We start from the raw sequence: 26,600 nt of genomic DNA on the forward strand, positions 1-26,600 counted from the left end.
TAGATTCCTATATAATACTTATAGCCCCTAAACTTGTAATAATAATAATAATAATAATAATAATAATAATAATAATAATAAGCTTAATAATTGTTATTATTATTGTTGTTATTATTTTTATTGTAATTGTTATTATTGTCGACTTTATTTCGGAACCATTGTCCATATAACAACGAAAGAAAATCTGGTGATAAATATATACAGTTATGTTATATATATTTGGTTATAATAATAAATAATCATTCAGCGGTATGCAATGGAATAGTCAAATTTTATTGGTTTTACTGCTCCAGAGGGCAAAACCATGTCATACTTTGGCAGATCGTCCATGTAGCCGACACGAACACGAAGTGTCTGTTACCGGCTACCAAAAACTATGAAAAATAGTAAAGAATGAGCTACAAATCACTATCAGTTTTAAGTTTCAGGTAGAATAAGTCTGTGCCTTTGTAAAAAATACTATAAAAATAGTAGAAAGTGAAGAACCAGCTGAAAGTTAGTTGAGGAGACCTTGACCGCATATCATTTGCATCTCATTGTCGGCTACATGGACTGTGTGCCCATACTTTCCTCCTATGCGACTGTGAACTAAACTCTCCGAGCGCCTGTGGTGCTGAACATCTGCCAAAACACAAAGATTGTTCCGTTGTTACCCCTGACGTTCGTGAGAGGGGACTCGCATGCAACGGGGGTTGTTAAATAAGACCGAGCCAAATTTCATAAACGAAGCCCGAAGAAGTTCAATTCATCCAATCAGAATTGATCGGGTTGCGTAATGTAACTAGTTTGCGAGGTCTGGTTTGAACCGGTATTTCAGTGCTTGCTTTTCGATGCGAGTGTACGGACTCGGTTGCATGTAATACTGTAAAACACAACGATAAGCTTACCCTGCAAGATTGAGTCCAATGACAGTCGTTCAGCGGATGCAGACAAAGCAAGGGTTACTCAATTCTCTGCATGGAAGCAACAGCTGACCTGTCTGTACTCAGTATATTTCGTTTAGCGATGTGATTTGCCTAACCTTGAATTGGCGGCTAATGAAGGTAAGCATTTGCACCTTTCAGATAACAGCCTAGCAGATTCTGTATGGTTGATTGTCCAGGTGACGAATAGTTCAAGTCTACGTGTGTTTTAGTTGCGATATTAAAACGCAATGTACAATCTAACAGAGAGTTGATTTCCTTTTTGGCGTGCACCCAGTCCTTTGGTCACCAACTCGGCGCCCTTTGCGCTTATTTGGTGATCCCTTGGATAATCCTTTTCAAATATAAGATATTTCCTAATGTTGCTTGTTTAATTTTTTTTCATAGCTTTTTTTTATAACTTGTACATACATTACAGTTCTAAAATAGGCGTGACAATGAGCACATTGTTTTTGCGACACCTTCTCTCGCACAACGGTTTCATGATTTTAACCAGATTTGTTGTAACTCCACGCAGGGACGGTACGAGAAGTGACCATGGATTTAATAACTGGGCTTTCTGAAAAAAACACTCGTGACTATGTCGGTAACCAGCATATTTTCGTCTCTATTTGGTCATGTTTCATTCGAGAAGGCACTTTCTTTATTTGCTTACAGAAGCTAAAATTGTAGCTTATGTTTTCGAATACCTACTCTCTGATTTAGGGTGTGACATAATAGTATGTGATTGGGTGATATGTATGTGGAGCGGACAGTCACGCGCCATCGAAATATCGAACGCTTCATTAGGCTTATAAGCTTAGAGGTTGTTGAACTTTCAAGGCGAACGACCTCGGAAGCTTTGTCTGTGGAACTGACATTTTCTCCTCGTCGAAGACCAAAATGACAAAAGGAATAATGTCAAATGATGATTACTAAATGCGATTGTATTATCGCCGACAGTTGGCGTCTACCGCCAAGACTGCCGTGTAAAATATTCACTGTACCACTCGCTGTCTGGCTGATACCGAGTTGTTCAGTTCCAATCATGAAATGTGCGATCACGTTCTCATTCACGTGCCTAGTTGTAGACACTGGCACAATTTATGTAATTCAGCTAAGGATATACCTTTCATCGACTGTGCAGGATTTTGTTCTGCATCGACATTTTAGCTCACGTGTGTAAACACGTGGGCTATTGTCATAGCGATGTCTGTCTGTCTGTCCGTGTGTGTGTGGTGTGTGTGTGTGTTAGTGTGTGTGTGTGTGTGTCTGTCTGTCTGTCTGTTTACACGATAACTCAAAAACGCCTGAACGGATTCAAGTCAGATTTGGTACACAGGTACCATATGCTACTTGCAAGAACTGATTAGATTTTGGTTAGTGTGGCTTGCATATTAATGAAGTTATGCAATATCGTTTTTTTCCGTACAATGGTTTCCCTATGGAGACGGTAATGACAGTGTAGACATATATCAAGAAATACTGCACAAAATTTCATGAAACTTTTCACACATGACAATCTAAGAACATTATGATGATACTTTGAGTGTCATGTCAATTATCTTCTCATTTGCATATTTAATGAACTTTGTTATTAGTGAGATAACTCTGAAATTCCTGCACCAAACTTGATGATACTTGCAACAAATATTGATCTGATGTATATCTTATTATACTTAGAAGCATTAGGCAGTGTCAAGTTAATAAATAGCTCATTTGCATATTTTATGAAGGTTTGTAATTAGTCATATAACTCTGATATAATTTCACCAAATGTGATGAAATCTGCTACAGATACTGATCCGATTTTTATCTAACTGTAGTGTAAAGCATTTAGTAGTGTGAAATTAATTAAGGGTTCATTTGCATATTTAATGAACTTTGTAATTAGGTATATAACTCTGAAATTACGGCACCCAGGTCAGTGAAATTGAGTACAGATATTGTTTTGATAAATATCTAATTGTACTGAGAAGCATTTGGCAGTGTCAAGTTAACAAATAGGTCATTTGCATATTTTATGAAGTTTTGTAATTAGTGATATAACTCCAAAATAATTGCACCAAATGTGATGAAATCTGCTGCAGATACTGATCCGACAGATATCTAATTGTGGTGAAGAGCATTTAGTTGCGTTAAGTTAATTAAGGTTTCATTTGCATATTTAATAAACTTTGTAATTAGTGATATAACTCCAGAAATTATAGCATTAAATTTGATGAAACTTGCTACAGATGTTGATCTGATAAATATCCAATTGTACTGAGAAGCATTGAGCAGTGTCAAGTTAATAATCAGCTCATTTGCATATTTCATGAAGTCTTATAATTAGTCATATAACTCCGAAATAACTGCATCAAATGTGATAAAAACTGCTGCACATACTGATACGACAGATATCTAACTGTGTTGTAAAGCATTTAGTACTGTAAAGTTAATTATGGGTTCATTTGAATATTTAATAAACTTTGTAATTAGGTATATAACTCCAAAATTACAGCGTTAAATTTGATGAAACTTGCTACAGATTTTGATTTGATAAATATTTAATTGTGCTATGAATCTTGAACAGTGTCAAGTTAATTTAGGGTTCATTTGCATATTTAATGAACTTTGTAATTAGTGACATTACTCTAAAATTACAGCATTAAATTAAATAAAACGTGCTACAAATGTTGATCTGATGGATATCTAATTGTTCCATAAAGCATTGAGCAGTGTCAAGTTAATTGCATATTAAATAAAGTTTTGTAATTAGTGATTAAACTCTGAGAGTACTGTGCGAAGTTGAAAAACCTGCTACATACATTGATAACATATATCTTATTGTTCTGTGAAGCGTACTACTATTAATGAACCTGTTGTAAAACACGTGAGCATATTCAGTTCATATCTGGTTATACGATTAGAATTGGGGGGGGAGGGGCGGCGCTGCCTCTTGGTCGGGAGGTAAAAGTCCACAAAGTCGAGAATAATGAAAGGGAATATGATTTCAGCGTGGAGTATATGGTAGGTTTATAAAAGAGTAAAGCAGACAACCATTGTAATAAAGATGCCGTTGGCCTTTGGTACATGTGTTTAAAGGACAAAACACGATTTACGGTCGAGGGCGGGCAGATCGGAAGAGCTGCCACGACGTCTTGCAGAATCGACGCAGAGCCTTAGTCTTTTGTCCCATCATATAAATCAGACCACGTTGTAGATGTTTTTATTGCTTTTGTGTTTAAGTTCACAAGAAGATGCAAAAGAAAATATTGATAAGAGGATTAAACATGCTTATAACTTTAGAGAAAAAACTCGTCACGGTTTTTACTTCTTTATCCTCAATATACTTAAGTTTGTTCGAATTTAAAGAGCGTTTACGAGGCCACATTTTGGTCGGAACTGCGACAAGCACCGAATACTATCAATAATCAGATGTAGAGTACGACGACGTTTATACTTACGCGGTAAGTATAAACGTCGCCCTACTCTATAGACGGCAACATATCTGTTCGATAATATTATACTTCGTGTATGTGGTGAAGAGACCATGACAATACACTAATACATTTTACATTATCTATCACGGCCAGCAGCTGTGTATGCATGTTATTACAAAGACACTGTCAGTTTAAGATTTAAGTCTCGCCTTGTGGAATTATCGCTGAAACTCAATTACTTCTGTTTAACTATACAATGATGATTGTCATTCTTCTATTTTCATTGTCAAGGGCTCCGACAACAGTAACTAACTTTTGGTGAAGTTTATCTCCCACGGGTTTATCATGGGAGAAAAGAAGAATATGGAAAACGATGAGTCCCCTGTGCCTTATCTTCGCCGAACCAGAACAGCGGCGATTTTACTATCGTCGCTCTGCTGGGTAAGTTGTAAAGTTGTGAAATGTAGACATAGATGGTGATTGTTAGATCATTTCAGTTCAAGTATCCTGGAGCGGTGACAGAAGCTCTACTTGACAGGAAAGTCCGTCGTACAAGGATGGTCTTGTGTAGGCGCGCCCTCTTGCGATTTGTTTGTAAGATGACAAATACATTTTTTGGTCCGTACTGGAATTCCGCTGTCGACAAAAACTTTTGCTGTTTTACACTCACAGGCCCTTGCGACAAGTTGAACACTTGGCAATTCAACATAACCGTGACAGAAGAAACATAAAAAAATATTCAGAAGTTGGCAAAATGTATAAAATTACCAAGCAGACCATGTGAGATTCTCATCACATCCGTCATCAGTTTCTCTTGTTACCGTTTTAGGAGAGTTTGCAAGAACGGTGTGCATTTTACATGTAACGGTACTGTCAAAAACAAAACAAAACTTAACCAACTCGTTTTATTTGTTGTCTTCCTATTTGTTTTACAGGGATTAAGGTATCTCAATGCCAAGACTACCAAAACTACAAGGGCATGTTGGATAACATTCGTCCTAACAGAAGATCGTCAGCTCAGACTCCAACTTACTGTAGTTGGGTTTTACTTTTTCTTCATTGTCATTTTCCGACTTACTTTCTAGGGTTTAGGAATCTCCATACCAGGATTAAGTCTTCTGGAACTTCAACGACAAGTTGGTGTGTCCTTACAGGAGATCACCCTCTCACTCACTGCACGCAGTATAGGTCATCTCATCGGTTCGTTTGCATCCGGGTTTTGTTATGATCGAATTGAAAACCACTTCGTGCTTGCTTCGGCTCTTTTCGGAGCAGGGGCCGTCGGTGCTATTATTCCTTGGGTGCAGGATTATGTCTTCCTGTTGACGACGATGGCGATATGGGGAGTGTGTACGGGATACGTTGATACAGGTAAGGATCGGGGTAGACGGGGTAGGATAATTTTCCATTGCGCAAAAATTAAGACGTTGATGAATAAATCGTGAAATATAAGAAACTTTGTCACTTAATAATTTAAGACCCTAGTTAGAAAAGTTCCGATTAATTTTATTGTTCCCGTAAACAAATATGTCGTATGTAGACTTGGTTCAGTCTGTGATTTGTAAACGTGTTGTGGAGTGAAAGCGATTATTTGTGTTCTGTTTTCATATGAAACGTGTGAATAGGGTGAACGCGATGAGCGGGGTGAACGTGATACAGGGTAGTTTTACCTGGAATCAGAATCTGGCAGAAACATACCAATGCGCAGATTCAAAGGTAACAATCCGGCAGAAACATACTCACCAATGCGCAGACTCAAAGGTAACGCGTTCGATCGCCAGGAACTGACTTTGGCTACCAAGAAGAGACACGAGAGAAACTTTTGTGAAATATTAATTCACCGACTTGAACCAAGTCCAGCCGGTTATTTCTGTTTTACATTATAAATACATTTTCCTATTCTCAATCCTGAAATGGGGGAAATACGAAGTGTTAGCTATGCCGAAACAATGTATTATGCCACGTAAACGTTATTGTTGGCCAATGGAGTCTAGTCAACGGTTGACAGAGCTCACCGTTCAAGTGCCTTACTATTGCGTTGAACTTGTTCGAAAGATGAAAAATCTGAAAGTAGTGCAGTAATCTGCATATCTTGTTTTGTTCACACCTCATTGTAATTTAGAAATTCCACTATCTGTTCTACTACGTGTAATGTCTGAATATTCGAAAAAAACTGTGGATGTTATTTTTTTGAAGGAAACAACTTCCTATCACTTGGTCTGTGGGGAAAGAAGGCAGGTCCCGTACTCCAAGCAGGGAACATGTTGGTCGCAGCTGGCGGGCTCGTTGTATCGCTGGTAGTTGGACCATTTCTGACGATAACACCTGATTCCTCTGACGGCAACATAACGATGATGAATAGTATTTCAAACCACAGCGTTGAAGATTATGTGATTATGAACCAAACGGAATATCACCCACTACCAGTGCATTCTGATTCTGATTCAGTTGATGATACCACATCTCTGATTTGGATTCCTTATTGCATCATGTCAGCAATATTTATTCTGGTTTCGTTTCTATATTTTAGATTATATGCTCGACTTGCCAACCCTATTATGATAAGTACTGACCAGAAAGATCCAGCAACGAAACAACATTTCACAGACACCAACGAAACTCTTCATTTTCGAATTTTATTACTCTGTCTTCTGTTTGTTTACATATTGTTGTACGTCGGAAATGAAGCTATTTTCATCGGGTTTCTCTACACTTTTGCGATAAAATGCGACGTTGAGTTCAGCCCTCAGATCGCAAGCTTACTGACTACAGCATTTTGGGGTGGGTTTGTCTTGTCGAGGGGTGTCGCCATTTTGATTTCCCGAGTCCTTCATCCACGAACGATGTTAATCATTGATCTCTCGGGGTGTTGCCTGGCGGCGCTGTTGTTATCACTCCGTGGTAACAGCAGTGGAGTTGCTCTGTTCTGCGGGTCTATTCTCATGGGGATATCGATGGGTTCTGCTTGGCCAGCTGCAGTCACGTGGGCTGAAAGAAATATCAGAATCAATGGTAAAGTCACAGGAATGTTCCTGGTGGCGCTGTCGCTTGCCTATTTACTCTACCCATGGATTATGGGTATCATAATCACTATCTACTCAATTGTATCTGTGATGTATTTTCTCTCAGTTTTAAGTGTAGCATCTCTGCTGATGTTTGTCGTGTTACAGATCGTAGCATCAAAGTGCCGAAACATAGGTAAATTGCAGAACAAGTCAGAAAAAGTATATAAAATTGTGGCTGGAGAAAGTATCGACTTTCGTGAAGAAATACATGATGTCTAGGGACGAGGGCGTGCTGCGTTTTGATGGACTTCTAAAAGTTATACGAATCATTGTATCGTCTTATCAGCTTAAAACAGAACAATGGACCTGTGTTTTTAAATAAGAGGAAACCCTCAGGTTCAACTGAAGGTACATTATGTGCTTTACTGACATCAGATCGATTTTTCCAATCTATCCACTCAGGACAATTTTTCCAAATTTTGTAGTTTTGGTGAGTCGGTCGACCATTACATATATAAAGAGGTTTCTTACGAATCAACATAATTTTATGGAACAGTCTTAAAATTAAGTCATACTTTTTTATCATAGCTAATGTTTGCATTTACAAGAGCCCTATAACTGTTTTAGCGGTATGATGTGTACTTTACTCATCTTGAAAGCCAATAGCTGTAACGTTTAATGATTTTTTTTCTCTATTTTTGTTTAATTTTGTTTGTCAACAACACTTTCTTGTTCTACTCTCAAATGTTAAACTGCAGAGTATTGCTCGTCAACTGAGTCTGTACATTCGACTGCATCGTTGTAGTTGTCGTCGCTGTTGTTGTTGTTGTTGTTGTTGTTGTTGATTGATCGATGGATTGATCGATTTCTGGTCCGGACTGGAGTTCAAGAAGGACTTTACGTAATTTTCTCTTTCTCTCTGTGCCCTGTTTCATGCAATGCCAAACTTGTCGCAAGAGGGCGGTTAGTCTCCCTACTGGTTGCCGACCCCGATATCACTTGTTCCACGGAATTGATTACATCAGCAGGGACTACCACAGCCAACGTTTACAAGTCCATTTTGAAAACTTGCAACCAGATTTGTTTACATTTCACTATGCCATTCAAACGTATTTTGAAGAAAATTGAATTTGTCGGCCTTACCTTCTAGGACCGCTCCGCGCCTCACTTATCCATACCAAAAATATCCTCTACCCGCTACCTAGGCCTCTTTCAAGTTGCCCGCTTAGCAGTTGACTATAATTTCCTTGCCCGTTAACGACGAATAAAGTTACCCTTCCTTCCACCAAGAATTCGATCACAAATGTTCAGCAATTTGCTCGCACAGCATTTGTTGGCTGCATCTGAACTAGCCTTAAGGTAGCTAGATACCTTATTTTTATTTTCTTCTCAGTTATAGAAGTCACAAACCCCAATAAAGTATATATTTTCTGAAAGCCGTGATATTGGGAAATCCGACCGTGCACAGTATACAGTTATTATTTGCATAATAGTCACGTGACAAGTGTTTTGCTGAACCTTCCAAAAATCAATTTTTCCTCCCTTTAGCAGACATGCTGCACGATTTCCGGTTGAAATTTCTGCATTGACAAGCCTTAAATACCGTTCAAATCCGTGTCTGCGATTTTTTCTCACAGTCTCCGTTCATTTTATATGGCGCGACAATTACAATTCCTTGAAAAGCACCTTAGTCTAACACACTTAATAGTTGCACCTATATAAGCTTACGGAAATCCATGACAGTTGTGTCAATACAGAGATCGTAAACTGCTAAGGTTGTACTCATGTCCTAACTTTTAAAACTACGTTTGTACAAAGTTGTGTTTACCTTTAGTTCAATTTGTTGTTATTGCCATTCTGACACAATAAGCTTATGTAAATACATCTCCCAAAATCCGTTTTTGTAGTGTCCGATACCCCTAGCAGTATCGTAAAACTAAACCTCCTGACTCCCCCGACTCCCCCCATAAAAAATGACGGCTCCCTAAGATGGAATCACGTGGTGCAAATTGCTAATTTCAATTTGCTGTTAACCGTAGAACGAGAGTTGACTTGTTCTCACTCCGGTAGTTCTGAGTACTAAGGAATACCAACACCTTACTTGTATGTGGTACTTTACCCAATTTGTAATCCCTATACTTTCATTAAAGGTATATTGTCACCTGTTTCCAATTTTGCCACAGTTACCATGGAAAGAGAAAATCTAACCAATCACAGATTTTAAGCAGGTGGCCGCTTTTTAAAAACAGCTCCCTCACATGGGCATTTTGAATACCAACGAACGCCCCTTTGACCATATATGGGCATATTTAGATTACAGGTGACTGTATACCTTTAAGGCGATACGGCGAAGGATTCAAATTGCTAAGCAACGGTTGCTAGGGGTAATTTCCAAAATCAATAAAATGCAAAGTTTCATGGTTTTCGTTGCATAATAAAGATTTACAGAACCATACAATACCAAAAGACACAGGTTTGTCGCGCGATTGGTCAGTGACGTCACACATACACAAATTTTCACAGCTCTACATCAAAACGTTTCAGCTCCTACAAATTTGCACCAAATTTTCCCAAATTTCAGAATGTAACACATGAGATACCTGTTTTGGGCCCCTAGCATGGATTAGGATACAGCGCTGAACGTGTTATTCTTAATTCAGAAAATCGAAACTGATTCAATTTTAAAGGTATACAGTCACCTGTAATCTAAATATGCCCATATATGGTTAAAGGGGCGTTCCTTGGTATTAAAAATGTCCATATGAGGGCGCTGTTTTTGAAAAGCAGCCACCCGCTTAAAATCTGTGATTGGTTGAATTTTCTCTTTCCATGGTAACTGTGGCAAAATTGGAACAGGTGACAGTATACCTTTAAAGTAAACAGTCATGTGAACCGATGAAATAATATGAAATTTGCCAATATTTCGACTTCCACTTGTTGATTTCAGGTTGGCCGAATAATATTACGGATGATTTTGTACTGTAGGCTACTAGACTAAGTGATTTGACAGTTTGCTCTGGCTTTCGAACTAGTCACTGGCTCGTACACCTGTGCGATTACCCCACAATCTGAACGTCTGCTTGAGTCTGAGGGTCATCCAACCATCGATCAATGCGAGTTTATTCGTTCAGTTCATTCTGTCATGTTATTGACAATCCACAGACGTCTAGACTAGGTATGATGAACGAGAACTGGTAATCAATAATCGCAGCATCTGCAATATAATATACCGTGATTTGTAACTCACTTGCGATTGTTAAATATATCCTTCATCAAAAGAAGGACATATCATATCCAGACAAATATGATATACCTTTGGAATTGGAAAATGCTTTCAACAGTTATTTTATTGGAAATATCGACAGTAATGTGACACACTCCTTTTTAGATCTTGCCGCTTTGTCTGCATGTGAGATTGTTGCTTCTATAAAGAAATATCCTACTAAGTCGTGTCTTTTAGCCTCTTTTCCGATTAAAGTACTGAAGCGTTGCCTTGATGAAGTTTCTGAAAGTATTACATGTATTGTAAATTCGTCTCTTGCCAATGGTTTTTTCCGAATAAATTTAAGGAGGCCTCGGTGATCCTTTTGCTAAAGAAACCAGGGCTTGATTTGATTTTTAGGAATTACCGACCAATTTCGAATCTGAGTTTTATTTCTAAATTGATTAAAAGGGCAATGGCCAATCAATTGCTCGATCCTATCAACTGGAATTCGTTGGATGTAAAGTTTCAATCCGCGTATAAGAAATTTCACAGCACAGAAACTACTCTGATTGGAGTTCAAAATGATCTTCTGATGGCAATGGGTGGAAAGAATATTTCTATTTTAGTTCTTTTAGATTTGAGTGCAGCTTTTGATACTGTTGACATCTGTATTTTACTCGATGGGTTACAGACTTGTTTTGGAATGACCGGAACTGTTCTTTCATAGTTTAGGTCCTATCTTTCTGATCCAAGTCAGCGGGTTCTAATTAAGAATCAACACTTCCATTGGTTTTTGAAATTTGGTGTCCCTCAGGGGTCGGTTCTTGGTCCTGTTCTTTTTAGTATGTATATTTTCCCTATTTCTATGATTATAGACAATTGTGGCCTACGGGGTTATCTTTATGCAGATGATACCCAGTTGTATTTATCTCTCTTGAACCAAGTTTTTTACATTGTGATGAGATTATACGGGATAGACCGGTATCTGTGATATTCAAAGTTGGATGTACAATATAAATTGAAATTCAACTCAGACAAAACTGAAATTATGCTAATTGGAAAACCACAGCAATTAAGTAAATTCAACCTGACAGAAGTTAGTGTTGGGGGAACGTTAGTTCCAATTAGTAACAGTGTTCGGAATTCGGGTGCTGTGTTTGATAACCAGATGAGTATGGATTGTAATGTTGCCTCAATTTGTAAGTCTTCTTTCTACATCTTCATAGAATTTCGCAAATCAGAAATTTTCTTTGGGTTGATACCACTGAAATTTTAGTCAATGCCCTTGTTACTTCCAGGCTAGACTATTGCAATAGTCTCTTATATGGTATTTCAGGTGTTTTGCTTTCAAAACTACAGAGGGTACAAAATGCAGCAGCAAGATTGATTTTAGGGAGTAGAAAGCGTGATCACATTACACCAGATCTGATGAAATTGCACTGGTTACAGGTGAAGCGCCGCATTATTTTTAAAAATCTTTTCATTGTGTTCAAATCACGTTGTGGCTGTATCACCCCTATTTGTAACAATCAACCCTATTTGTAACAATCAACCCTATTTGTAACAAAACTTAATTTTCAAAAAAACTTTGCCGTATTTGTTGAAATATTAATAAAATATGCATATTTGTATGTTTGGGGGCATTTTTTTTCCTTGTCAAAACTCATTTTTCCGAAACTGCTTTTGTTACAAATTGGGTTTATTGTTACAAATAGGGGTGCATGTCAACCCTATTTGTAACAATCAACCCTATTTGTAACAAAACCTAATTTTCAAAGAAACTTGGCCGTATTTGATGAAATCTTGATGAAATATACATATCTACATCTTTGGGGCAATTTTCCTTTTTTTCCTTGTCGAAACTCATTTTTTTCCGAAAATGCTCGTTAGATTAAATTTCGTTGTGCAGGTTCCCAGGGATAAGAGGCCTACACGTAAGATATAATTAAGTCGTGCAGATACATGCCAAAAGTTTGTTTCGGGCAATTTTCACCAATTTCGGTCAAAAATGTTTAAAAATCAACCCGACTAACAAACTCACAAAGCATTCAAATCCCCTCTTCTAACTTGCTAAAATTTTGAAATCCCTCTCAAAGGAATTGTACAAAATTTACAGGTATGTCACTATTTCTTTGCGAAAGCATTTTTGTAGGGTCATGAAATTTCACGCATTTTCGGATGAGTCACCATTTTTGCACAATTATTAGAAGGCAAAATGTGGCCGATATAGTGCGCTGCCGCGCTGTCCTAAATATGAAATCATAATACATGGGAGCCTATTGGGCAAACAATTGATTTTTTAGTACAAGCCAAATCTCTACATTTATGTTAGTCTCGGTGACCCAGACTCTCTGCTGGGGGCGCTGTCGCTTCCGCCCGGAGAAGCTCTTCTCCTGGGGTCACCGAGACTACATTTATGTGTGATAATTCATTAAATGTACTTTGCAGGAAGTGCGGCCACACCCTGAGCCACACCCATACATGACACCCATACCTCATTTCGAGAGCAGCGCAGCCAACGGTAGAAATGGGGCAGGCGATCAGACTGGTACAGTGGTACGCACCGAACTCAAAAGCTCATCTCCCATACAGCCTTACAGGCACTGGGTCTGCCGGATGCCACCTCAGGCCAGTGCAGTACATACACGCTCTTTGAATGACTTCTTTGCATCGTCAACACGAAACGAAGCAATATGAGCGCTGCCGTAACTAGCAAAATGGTAAGTTTGAGACACAGGCGCTCCTTAGCTTGGTAGTCTGCTAAGGAGATCAATTTTCGGATCGATCTATTGATCCCGTAGTCGATATGCCCGCCACTGCAACCTAAATACCAGTGCCGGGCATATCGACTACGGGATCAAATTGATCTCCTTAGCAGACAAGGAGCGCCAGTTGTTTGAGATTCACATCAGATTTTGTAAACAAACGTCAACGTTGCCATGATAACTCCTTACGTGAAACCACATAGAACAGTTACACTCCCAAAACCCATTGCCCTAACCTAACCATATTCCAATGGGGCAGTTTCAACTCACAGGCGTGATGTTTACTGGGTAGTTTGTATATATGCAGTTTATGGTACGTGCCGACGTTCTCTTCCGTTGCCTAATCACCTACGTAGGCTACGGAAGAGAACGTCGGAGCGTAGCATAAATATACTTATACAAACTACCCAGTAAACATCACGCCTGTGTTTCAACTATATCTCCATACAATCACACATCTAAGGGAGTGTTCATAATTCAATACTTCCACCTAGCCTAGATGATTTTCTATTTACCTGTTAATTTTTAGCTACTATAGACTATAGTCTATAGAAGCTATGGGGATGGGTATCCGTCTGGCGTCACAGTATGTATGTATGTATATATGTCCGTTTGTGAGGCGTCCATCCACTCAAATATCTTGTGAACCGCTGTACTTACTGATTTGATATTTGTTGTGTAGATGAAAAATATGATTTTGAGAAACTGTTTTTTTTTAATTTTTTGATGTTGTTGAAAATATGCAAATTAGCACCAAAAAAGGCATTTTTGGTAAAAAATGTTCATAACCGCTGGTCATACAGCTTTGTTATTTGGTATACAGGTCCCTGGGGATAACCCAACATAGATTTGTTCGAAGTGATGAAATATGCAAATCTGTATTTTTAAGGAATTTTTTTATCATTTTTGGTCAAAACTTTATTTCATCAAAAGCGCTCATCTGACAACTTTGATATTTGATATACAGGTTCCTACAGATGAATTAAATATGATATATTGTGATATATTGTGATATATTGTGAGAACACCCCAAGGGGAGAGCACGTCAGAGAGGGGGTGTACCCCTCTCTCACATTGAAAATTTTGACAAATTGATATGTGCAATGGTGCAATCTGAGAGGTGTTTCAATTTATTTCACACAAAAAGATGAGTAAACCCCTTCTTCCTCTCTACATTTTGTGTAACCTCTACATTTTGAGTAACCCCCTTGACGTTTTCAACATTTTGAGTGACCCCCTCACATTCCTCCGAACCCCCCCCCCCCAGGCTGTAAATAATTATGGCTCCCTTAAGACAAATCACTCTAACATACAACCGGTTCTCCCAGGGACCCAGATCACAATGACCAGGGTCAAAGCACTATATATCAATTCACAGGTGTCTCGCCATGTTTCTCCATATCATCAAACCATGTTTATCGATTCAATATACCGTGACATCATTAACATAAGTAGAAAAAGATGTTTTGAGTTGCCCTCACTTTTTTTATATAAGTAACGTTTAAAAAGACAAAGTCATACTGAGTGTAGTGGTAGGCACATCGCTGTTCATATAGTCAGAGGTCATCATTTTGTCACATTGCAGTTTAGGAAGTGCATGGTGAAGACATTAAGGTGGTTGGAAAGGCTAGAGCGTCAGTTATAAATTTCAACAAAACTATTAAAATATAAAAGTAGTCAACATTCTCTGTGGAATAAAAAAAACTAGACATTTGGGCACAAAGGCATTGCAGAGTTACAGGCTGTTAAAACTTCTGAAAAACTGACCAAATAAGAAGAAGTTGGGGAGTCCTTAGTGTATTAACTATGGTAGAGGTCCCCTAGCTTTTAATAAAATGTTTGAAAAGGGAAAGTCATTATTTGCTATTTTTCAGGAAAGTTTGACAAGGCGGTGCTGGCATTCAGAGTGAGTGACTGCTATTGTAAATGCATTTTTAGATTCTTTGAGTGTCAAAGAGGTGTCAAAAGTGAGATTAACCAAAAAAACTGCTCTATGACTTCAAAAGAGGGGTGCAAATATGGCTTGTTTTCAACATTTTTGACAGAATAACAGTTTTCCTACATAATTGTATACCAATTTAATCCAACTTTGAAATGAGATATGGACATGGAATTTTTACAGCCTATTAACAAGGTTACAGATAAGATTTGTATGGCACAATTTTCCTGTATTTGAAGTACTTTTTGAAGAATCACATTTTGAAATTTGAAAGAATTTTTTATAATTTTTTGATATATAAACCCATGTAAAATCATAAAAACAAATTTTATTTATAAATCCTGCCGTGCAAATCTTACAATAAATAGTGTCAACATATTTATAACTAATTTGGTAATATTAATACTATCCAATTATTAAATTCAAATATGTAAAAAAAATATGAAAAATTAAATTTTAATATTTACTGGTGTCATATTTCAAAATCATGGCTGCAAATATACAATTTTTATATGCTTTAGAGAAAATATTAATTAAGGAAGTTATCCTGAAAATTTGAACTAAATATCTTGATTCTAACACTTGAAACTTGACATTAACTCTGAGAAAAGAATTGGTGCAAAAATAGCCTTTCCAACCACCTTAAGCTATCCTTTCTTCCGAGTCTGGCAAAACAATTTTTTATTCTTTAGGGGTCAGGACCTACAGGTAGGTCATAAAATGTTGTGGCGATGGCCAATTAGAGGGTGACAATTTTCTGTCAGCAGCCATTTTGAAAAACAGTAATGGAATAGGAATTTCACCAGACTATCTTCTCCAGGCAGAAGTAGAGCACCATGGCCCAGCAGAGAGGCTGGGTCACTGCACTGAGGCTTGTTGCAAGATGAGACCAAGTACTATAAAATGACCTGTGATTGGCTGTAGCAATGATTGTATCTTTGTGCTAGGGCTGCAGTTCAATCCATCTACAGTGTACATCACCAGCAGAACAATCATGGAAATGTTTTAAAAACTGGCAGATTAGGGCATCCTTGCTTGACAAAGAAACTTTGCAGATCACATAAGTGTGAGTGAAGTAGTGATTTCGGACATTTTCGGATGGGAAAAAATGCATTAAATTCATTGAAATTTGGGGAAATGAACAAAAAGATACATTTTTAGCTCCCATATAATATGCATTTATGTATATATGCAAATGGGAGGTATTCGTATAAGGTGGAAAAATGTCGTCTGTATGTCCGTCCACATCAAAAACTCCTAAACCGTAGCACCTACTGTCTTAGTATTTTGTGTACAGGTGCACCTAGGGGTGGAGATGTGAATTTATTCAAATTAGTGGCTTCCCTCTAGAACGTGGAACCAATGGGGCACATACAAAAGGAAGGCAACCACACACACTGGCATTGGCGGAACTTGGCAAATCTTTAATCCTGAGCAAAGAGTTTTGACAAAACCAGCTCCACCCTCCTCTAAAATACAAAACATTGGGAAGAGGGGGGAGGGTGAATTTTTGAGCAGCTCACTAAAAGTCGACTGCTGTGAACAAGATGGCTGACACATCACAAGTGACATCAGTAAAGGCGGGAAAATACTCAACATAGAGGGCGCCCCTAATTAACCCCAAGCAGTTGGGTCAAAATTAGTGGCTTCCCTCTAGAACGCTGGAACCAATGGGGCACATACAAAAGGAAGGCAACCACACACACTGGCATTGGCGGAACTTGGCAAAATCTTTAATCCTGAGCAAAGAGTTTTGACAAAACCAGCTCCAAGCCGCCAAGCCAGGGGGTGGAAGCGAGAGGTATGGCCCCATGTGGAGAAAAACTGTAAGTGACATTTCACAAAATTACAGAACTTGTCTCCTGATGCTACAAAACGCGTAAAACAAAGGTGTTTTTGAAAACTGCTGAGGTATGAACAGTACTGTAGTAATATATAAAGCTGCTGATTCAAATATAAAACTAATGATGCATGCTGAGCTAATACTCTTTCATAAACAACATGTATAACAGGACATCACTATTGAACAGTGTGATGCAGCGTTAAACTAGTAATGACTGAGCAAGTGCTCTCTCATTAACAATGTGACAGAACAACACTGAGCTGAATTGATGGTTAAATATCGTAAATACGCTGATGATTTCCAATCCCCGTGAAGCTTGATTAGCTCCCCAGGGACACCTGCCTCAAAGGCGAAGGAAGCACCCCCGCGGCGAAAACTATGCCCCGAAAATAGTGATGGGTTAAAACCTGCTGCAGCCAAAAGTGAACGCAGCGAGGAGACAAAAACCCTATGTGTGAGTGGGACAAGGACTCCCTTGGAAAAATAAACAAAGGCAGGTGCACCCGGAGGAGCTGGAATGAGCTTGCACATATGAGCGAACGCTGTCACAGGGCATAAAATTGAACCCGGTAGACTTGCTACTGGGATAGAACAAACTCTGTTGTGTAACTGATTAGTTTTTGACCATCTGATAGTTACTTCAAGACCAAAATCAGTAAATCTGATATCCTCACGGCAAAGGTGTTTACTGGGGTCAAATACTGATTGAGACTGGACTACCAAATTGGATTTTCTGAGAAAAGTGAAAAACCCTAGAAGAAAGGCAGCCCAGAGTACATGGTTAAATGCTTGAGAAAAATCTAAATACTTATGTATAGCTAACAAAATTGCAGGTGAAATAGGTAATTTTTGAACACATGACTTTGTGTGAACTCTCTGAAGTCCTTTGAGAGTTAATTTAACCTGGAAGCTCTCAAGTGCACTGCACTCAAGGCCTAAAAACAGATGTAGTTTACTGACCCCGTTTAAATAATTCTTGATCGACTGCACTGATGTAATAGAACGGGACAAAAATGTAAGGTATGCAGAAATTACATGCGGTGTGGCTGGGACTGGTGTCAGCCCAAAATGGTTGCAAAATAAGAGAAAAGTTCTCCACTGGGTCTTTAAATTTTGTATTGTTCCTGCAGCAAAAGCAGATGCTTGAAGTGCTGAAGTTTCATGCTGAAGAACAGACCATCCTGTAATGAGAATATAGGTGGAAAAAAAAAATTACAATACTATGAAAGTTCCAATGGACTAAAAAGTTATAAAGAAAAATGCAAATCTCTGAACAGTGACACTGGAGCATCCACCCAAGTGGTAGAAACACCTTCTGTCAACTGGTGGAAAGCATCTGCGTGAGACACCGAGATGTGCCATCTGCTTAAATGATCGGCAATGCGATTGTCTTGACCTGAAAGATGCACTGCTCGAAGTTCGAAACTGTTAAGTGACATGACAAGCCACAGCTCTCTCAGGTACTGTAGCATGTGAGCATCTCTAGAACGCCCTGAATTGATTACATTAACAGTGGACATGTTATCACAATATAATTGAATGCGGAGGCCTTGCCATAAATGACCCCATAAGCGGCATGCTAAAAGTACTGTTAAAAGTTCAAGTGCGTTAATGTGTATGTTTTGTTGCAGTATACCTGAAGGGAAAATGGAATGAAAATACAATCCCTTGTAAAAACCCCCGCAACCTGTGGTGCAGGCATCTGTTGAGAAAACAGCATCAGGGGAGCTCCATCTATGGTGTGGAATAACTGAGACACCATTGTACAGTGGTAAGAATGTACGCCACCAAACTAAATCTGCAAAGAACTGAGCGTCTAAGTAGATACGTGACGAGTTGTATTGAGCTCGAAATATTTGAAGCATACGTGATAAAAACACCCTGCCTGAGCGCACACAGGCTGACACTGCGTGTAATTTTCCTAACAAAGATTGAAACTGGCGTTTAGACACAAAAGTTTTATTGTACCAGTCATCTAACTCTGTGATAAGCATAGTTAATTTCTGTGCTGGGATAGACATAGTCATAGTAACTGTATTAAATTCTGTGCCTAAAAATACCATACATGTGGAAGGTGGTACAGCTTTGTCATGTGCCTCCTCCAACCCAAGTTGTGAAAGAAGTCTACCCAGAGAAGTGAAGGCTGCCTGTGCTTTTTCGGCCACCTCCACCCCTCCAAAATCATCCAAGTAATTGATTCCAACATAACCAGTTTGTCTATATAGATACATAACTGCATTAGTGGTGCGTTGACAAGCTGAAGCTGCTGATCTGAGTCCAAAGGGAAAAACAACGTCAAAATAAAAAAGATCATTCCAGCAATAGCCTAATAGATTGTAATCCTTAGGATCAATGTATATTTGACGATATGCTCTGCGCAAGTCTCGTTTGAATAACAAACAACCAGGTCCTTTTTGCTGAATGAGGTCTGTGAATTGATCGATCGATGGGTAAGTTAGTTTTATGTAATATCCATCATAGAAGTCTGACGAAATCCCGTCATTAACTGCAAAGTTTGGCGGGAAACTCAAATCCATAACCACCCTACGGTGAACCGAATCCTTCTTGGGAACGGTCTGAAGCGGTGACAAAACCAACTGATTGGGAAGTAGTGGGTTACTTGTGAAAGGTCCTGCAGTGGCACCAGCTGCTACTTCTGTGGTGATGAAATGTTCAATGTCCTCTGCAAATTGGTACGCCGAAGCATGATTGCGAATTTCGAAGATTGGTACAGTGTCTCTGGTATAACCAACTGGCCAACCAAACTGGTGATAATCACAAATAATAAAGTCATGGTAGTTTTGAAGTAATGATCGCCACAGTGGCAGATTCAGTTTTGTAGGAACAGGATAACAACAAATGCGATAATTGGGTGATCCTGACAGATGCACCTGTTTATGTGTTGTACAAAAGTATTCAAGTCTTGGCGTCATCAAGCCTGAGACTGAAGTAAAATCTGTACTTTCTTCGAGAAGTACTGTCTGTGTAAAGTTGTGGTCTTCTGAGTTAGGCTGACATAAGGAGGTCCCTGCAGTTGACCCGTGTGTTGGATATGGCTTTGGATCAATCGCTGTTGGTGATCTGAGCACAGTGAGGGGTGCAGAGAAGTTCAAACCTGGGGTAAGGGACCAGGTGTCCCGAGTATCCGAAATCGAATGAGCCTGAGAATAGGCAAATTGAGAAACTGTAGACACTGATTGAAAATCCGAAAGTGGTTGTGCTGACGGGAGACTGAGACTAGAAATTATTGGACAAAAATCACTTATGCTTGCAAGTGATGAAGAGTGAACAGATGGAGTGGGTTTGTATTCCGGTCAGTCCTCGGCAACTGCCTCTGGTGCCATAGCTTTTTTACTGTTATTGCTCTGACAATCTTTTCCGCTGTGTGGTTCTGCAGTATTCTTAAATTTGTGACATCTGTAACAAATGTGGCGTCTAAAGCATTTATCTCCCCACTCACAGGTCTGGAAATTGAATTTGTAGCAAATGTCACTTTTCTTGTCAGTGTTCTTCTTTACTGTGTTGTCGTTTACTTGTTTTACTGATTTTAGGGTGTCTGGGGAGAGTATTTCTTTCTCATACTGATCGAAAGAATTTTTCCACTCCAGTTCTCCACACTGTATCTTCTCTAAAATGGTACCATGGAAATTCAGAACATCCAACCAATCGTGTTTGTGTGCAAGCCGCATTAAGTTTTGCAGATGTAATAATCTGTGGCTGCGTTCTGTATGTAACATAGGCAGATATGTAGAATTGATGATTTCCAGTTCACCTCTGACTAATTGCGCCACTGTCAGACTGTCAAACTTTGGTACCTTTCCTCCTTTTTCTCGAGGTAGGCGTAAGTGAGGCCAACGAACTCTAGACTCGTCGACTGTACCAGGAGCCTGAATGTCTCTAGGGGATTTGCCTGTCTTACCTTGTGTTGATGATGGATGAACAAAATGATGATTAGAACTGATGAGTGTGTCCTGTCCAGCGGCAGGCCTGTGAGATACGCCAAATGCTGAATCGAGCACCTGAGCTAGTTGGGCGTCGGTTGCATGGTTAGCATTTGTATCACGACGTAAAGTTTCAATGGTGGTCTTCTGACCGTTGTCCCCAGCACTGATTGTTGCGGGTGAGCGCGAGTTAGCCGAGGTATTAGTAAGAGGCGGAGTGGCAATCAGATGTGAAACATTACTAGTCGTGTGACCTAACGACTTTGTAGTGCTCTGTTGATGACTGGTACTTAAACTGGCTGATGAGTCAGACGTAAGAGGTGAGGATACGAGAGGTCGGTGTGCGTTACTTGTGGTGTCGTCCTCGATACGGAGAGAATGGACTTCCCGCTCTAAATGTTTAATGCGTTGTTCCAGTTCATGCTGTGCGCGTTTTTGCAGCAACAAAGTTCTTTCTATCAAAAGTTCTTGTTCCTTTTCCTTTAAGCGGTCGAACTCTGAAATGTTTGTCGTTTGGTCACTAGAAACTGAAGGGGCTTTACTTGCCGTACCTTTCTCTGTCACATGTTGAGTTGTAACCAGACCAGTGCAGTTTGGGCCAGGTTGCAATCCCATAGCACGATGCCCTTTCACTGCTTGCTTACAGCCTGAACAAATCGGTGCACGGCGTTCAGATTGTGGTGGATTTTCCGCATCGGAACCTTCTGGGGACTGTGCTGGCGTGTTTTCTTGATCCGACATAATGTATGAAAGACCTTCACATCAAATACTAGTGAGAGTGAATTTTTGAGCAGCTCACTAAAAGTCGACTGCTGTGAACAAGATGGCTGACACATCACAAGTGACATCAGTAAAGGCGGGAAAATACTCAACATAGAGGGCGCCCCTAATTAACCCCAAGCAGTTGGGTCAAAATGAACATGTCAGTGCCAAAAATATGCAAATGAGGGGAAAAAAGAAAAATCCATGCAAATGGCTAAAAACTCAGTAAACAGTGGTCAGATTTGGTTGAAACTTGGTATGCAGAATTAGGTATTCTAAAGTATGTGTGCAAAAATTGGGATGAAATTTGCATGATTGTATTTTTAGGGTATTTTTTTCCGTTTTTAGTCAAAAAATCTTGTTCTCTGAAATCGCTCATCTGATTGCTATGAAACTTCATATTCATGTTCCTCAGAATGGCCTCAGTCATGCTTGTGCAAATTGTATTGATATTGTCATATTTGTAATTTTGGGGCAATTTTCATAATTTTTGATAAAAAAATTTTTATCCAAAAACTACTGATTTGATAGCTTTGATATTTGGTATACAGGTATCTAAGATTAATCCCAATATAATGTATTGAAGGTATGTTGAAACTGGCAATTTTTTTATTTTGGGGCAATTTTTGCCTTTTTGGTCAAATATTTTTTCTCCTAAACTTGTGATCTGGTAGCTTTGATATCTAGTGTACAGGTTCCTAGGGTTTATGTTAATTTGATATATTTAAAATTAGGATGAAATCTGCAATTTTGTATTTTGGGGGGCAATTTTTCTCATTTTTGGTCAAAAAATTTGTTTCTCAAAATTTACTAGTCTGATTGCTTTGATATTTAGTAAACCGGTTCTTAGGGTTTTTGTTAATAAGATACATTGAAATTAAGTTGAAATCCGGAATTTTGAATTTTTGGGGCAACTTTGCGAAACTTTCAGTTTTACTGAGATATCTTTCATTTTGTATTTTTAAGATTTTTTTTGGTAATTTTATACCTACTGGAACTAAGAGTATATAATGTGGTGATTTAGTAAGCATTTGATATGGTAAACTGTATTTGGTGTTGAAATGCAGTAAAAAAATCCTGGCAGATTTTGAAAAAATTCCAAACAAATAAATAAAAAATTCAGCCAGAGAAGGTTTGACAAAACAAAAAGATGGGAGAGTGGGGAAAAAAGAATGTACAATGGATCGGATAAAAAAGATACTGTAATGTACCTCATCGATCTTCCAGACACCGTCCCTTATCAAATAGTCCACCCCGATGTATTTTTGTGCGCAATTAACCATGCAGTGTATTTTAGTTTAAGATGTCAAGTTAGGTAAGGATTTGAAAGGATGGTCAAGTTCACCACAGTTTAATTTTATCTCTTGTTTCATCATCCTTGTGTAATTGGTTAAGTTTGTAAGTTGTTCCAGATGTTGATGCACCAGCTGTTCTGGAAGAAAACAATGTTTACTTTTTCCTGTAGGGTTTCTGAGTTGATGATTGTATGTTGAAATTTCTCCATGTATCTGGTGTATGGGCAAAGTGTAAACATTGGTTGCATGTTATGTATTTCAGTCTATGTCAAATATTGTAAATGAAAAATCAAGAACAGTTTACTGTGTACTTGTAAAAGATAACATATTTGTCAATACATAAACTGCCTTGCAGATTGATTGTCTTAAAGATTATCACAGGAGTAGAAAAGGAAAAGAAACTAATCAACTATCAAAGTGCTGTAACATATTCACTCTCAGTGCCTGTATAGGTCTATACTTAACTATTTTATCATAACATTCACCTGTTCGTTATATCCATGAGCCAAGGCACACTTGGGGTCAATGTCATCACTCTGTGCCAGTCTGTGTATGTCAGTCTGTCTGTATATGTATGTCCATGTTTCATACAATTGTTGACTTGTTTTGATAACTATATGGGAGCGAACAGTGATGTTGTCACTATTTTTTTAAAATAAAGGAAGAAAAACAACTCAAATTAAACAAAGATTTATCTTATTTTATTCTAGACCTTAATTTTTGCCTCCAGCACTAGTAGACCTCCCTATGACTGTAATCCTGAAATTCCATTTCTACATGCACAAGTCCCACCATCCATTTAATTGAAAACAACAGGAATAAAACCAGGTCTGGTCATATGGAATGGTTGAAAATGGTCTAATAATTAGCTAGCATGATTGTTAATTGACAGTTCTTAGTCAAATTTAAAGCCGCCGCCCCCGCAGTATCTTTGCATAATTTATATACCAAAGAAATACCATCCAGTCTTTGGAGAGATGTTTTTGATTCCCATTGTTAAGCCATATTGTCTTTTAAATGTCACTTAAATAGTATTTTGATCCTTGGTAGTGAATTTTGTGAATTCAGATGCTTTTCAGCGTATTTGAGCCACAACTCAGTTTATTTAGTTGTAAAAATATGAGTTGTGCATTTGTTGCCAATATTTGAAAAAATGTATGAAGTCATACTTTGATAATCACTTTAAGACAATTGCTGCATTGGATTTCATCGTATTGAAAAAATGCTAAAAAGAGATACAGCTAATTGGCCTTTAGCAATCATTATCCCTCCACTACATAGGACTTAGAAATGATTTATTCTACACAAATGGTTTTGTCATTTATCATTTCCAAAATAATGTGAGTTTCAAATATTAGTGTACAAAGACATTAAGCAGTATCATGTTAATTAATTGGTAAATTACATATTCAAAGATCTTTGGTCACCAGTATGCTATGTCAGCATTAAATTTAATGAAACATATTTCAGATGTTGATCTCTTGGAACTGTAGCACTGTGTGAAGACATTAAGCAGTATCATGTCAATTAATTGTTAATTTGCATATTTGATGAACTTTCATAGTTGGTGTGATATGTCTAGAAATGCTGTGGCAAATTTGATTAAAGTCTGTACAGATAAAATAATCGCAATCATACCAATCCATAATCCAATGACAGTAGGTCGGAATGTTAATCTTACAGTGTTGCAATAGCATGCAAAGATATACAGCAGTATCATATCAATTAGCTGCTGATTTGCATATTTAATGAATTGTTAGTCCCCACGGACATAATTAGGCTGATATGTCAAGAAATACTTCATCAAATTTCATGAAACTTGGTACGGAAGTTGAGCTTACATGTACGTTGCTTTAACAGTGAATAAAGACGTTTATCCATGTCATGTTAAAGAAATTTTATTTGCATATTTAATGAACTTTCCTTATCAGAGTGATATGTCCAAAATTACTGCATCAAATTTGATAAAACTTTGTACAGATGTTGATCTCAAGGTGCTGTAATAGAATGCAATGACATTTAGAGGTACATTGAAATTAAATGCTAATTTGCATACATAGTGAATTTTGGTTTCAGGGTGAATGTCTAGAAGCACAGTGCATCAAATTCTATGAAGTACGTGTTGTACAGGTGATAATCTGTCAGTACAATTAAATTGGATGCAGAAATATCTAGCAACATCCTATCGATTAATTACTAAGTGATATATGTAATGACTTTTCGTAATTACGGTGTCAGCTCAGATTTGCTTTACATGTATGTGTGCTACATTCGATATGCGAGGCATGTAACATAATAACATAACTTACCTTGTAACTTACCTCGTTTATGTTTGCAGTTGTCAGCAATCACTGGGCAATCATCAGCACCACCTAATCCAAACTGTCAATCTATATGTCTACCAGGTAAGAAGATAATCCCTGGAACGGTTTCATAATTTTGTCAATTTTTTCCTCACTTACCTACTTGTACGATGTTGTTTTCTTACTATGAACAGTTATGAATTTGCTATACATGTAATTGAAGTACTTTAATTGTCCAACACAATTTGTGGATTTTACAATACAGGTCAAGTATTTTTAAGTTATAATGCAACAATTAATCAACAGAGCTCAAGTGTAATAGTACCATTTGTAATACTTCACTTTCTAATGAAACAAAATATTGCTAGTTATTGTCATAACGAGAGGAGATTTCTCATTTGAATGTGAGGATACAGTTTCATTACAAAGTTACTTATAATAATATATCATACTTATTATTTTTCAACCTGTCAGATAAGTTGTACTGTACTGTACTGTTACAGGACAGCACAGAGATCCAGCCAGCTCAGTAACCTGTCAGGGTAAAAATATTTCATGTACACCTTGTGAAGACCATACATATGTTGATGTTCGAAATACTGGTGATCGTTGCTGGAATCATTACATATGTAACAATTATACCGAAATAGAGATAGAAAAAGGAACAAAGACCAGTGACACAAAGTGTATATGCAGAGATAACTTCTATAAGACTCCAGGAGATGATTGCCATCAGTGGACAAAATGCAAGAAAGGCTATGGAGTAGTTAGACAAGGTAACAGGGACTGTCAACTCATATCTCAGCTCACTGTACTTGTTTGCACAGTGAAAAAAAAACAGTTACAATAAAAATTGCCACAGACGTCATCATTCCACATGTAGAGCTCACATGTACTTGATCTTCAGGATGAATTACAGTTGCATGTGTATGTTGTTGCATTTTATAGTGCAGTAACAGAACAGTTACCCCCCCCCCCCCCGGACATTTAGTACCAATTAAGACATTTGCCACCTACCATTTACACACACACACACACCCCAGCTATTTACCACCAGACACATACCACACAAGACATTTGCCACCCGAACAATTACCCCCTCTCTTAAAATATAATTGTAAAGGATGTCTGATTCATTGTCTTTATTAGTCCCCACGGACACCGTTCAAAGTTGGTACAAGAATATTGACCAATTTCATAGATATGCACGTCGAT

At 38.2% G+C, this 26,600-nt stretch overlaps 2 protein-coding genes across 2 annotated transcripts in view; both read left to right on the forward strand.

Moving 5' to 3' along the window:
- The first annotated feature begins 4,598 nt into the window (after positions 1 to 4,598).
- Positions 4,599 to 8,105, forward strand: LOC139137635 (sodium-dependent glucose transporter 1A-like). The gene is made up of 3 exons (XM_070705830.1): positions 4,599 to 4,768; positions 5,413 to 5,698; positions 6,524 to 8,105. Exons 1-3 carry the CDS (start codon positions 4,673 to 4,675, stop codon positions 7,609 to 7,611), a joined length of 1,470 nt encoding a protein of 489 aa, XP_070561931.1. The 5' UTR covers positions 4,599 to 4,672; the 3' UTR covers positions 7,612 to 8,105.
- Positions 8,106 to 13,132: 5,027 nt separating this feature from the next.
- Positions 13,133 to 26,600, forward strand: part of LOC139137637 (uncharacterized) — a 47,239-nt gene continuing 33,771 nt past the window's right edge. The window contains exons 1-3 of the mRNA XM_070705832.1: positions 13,133 to 13,257; positions 25,421 to 25,487; positions 25,860 to 26,161. The gene's annotated coding sequence lies outside the window, so the exon portion shown is untranslated. The remainder of the gene's footprint in view (positions 13,258 to 25,420; positions 25,488 to 25,859; positions 26,162 to 26,600) is intronic.

This window comes from Ptychodera flava, chromosome 7 (assembly GCF_041260155.1).
Source record: "Ptychodera flava strain L36383 chromosome 7, AS_Pfla_20210202, whole genome shotgun sequence".
NCBI lineage: Eukaryota > Metazoa > Hemichordata > Enteropneusta > Ptychoderidae > Ptychodera > Ptychodera flava.

Bases quoted from the DNA above. Each gene is read 5' to 3' on its own strand.
- LOC139137635 (XM_070705830.1), top strand. From the start codon at position 4,673: ATGGGAGAAAAGAAGAATATGGAAAACGATGAGTCCCCTGTGCCTTAT. The intron at 4,769-5,412 runs GTAAGTTGTAAA...CTTACTTTCTAG, and splicing joins TACTATCGTCGCTCTGCTGG to GGTTTAGGAATCTCCATACC. The intron at 5,699-6,523 runs GTAAGGATCGGG...ATTTTTTTGAAG, and splicing joins TACGGGATACGTTGATACAG to GAAACAACTTCCTATCACTT.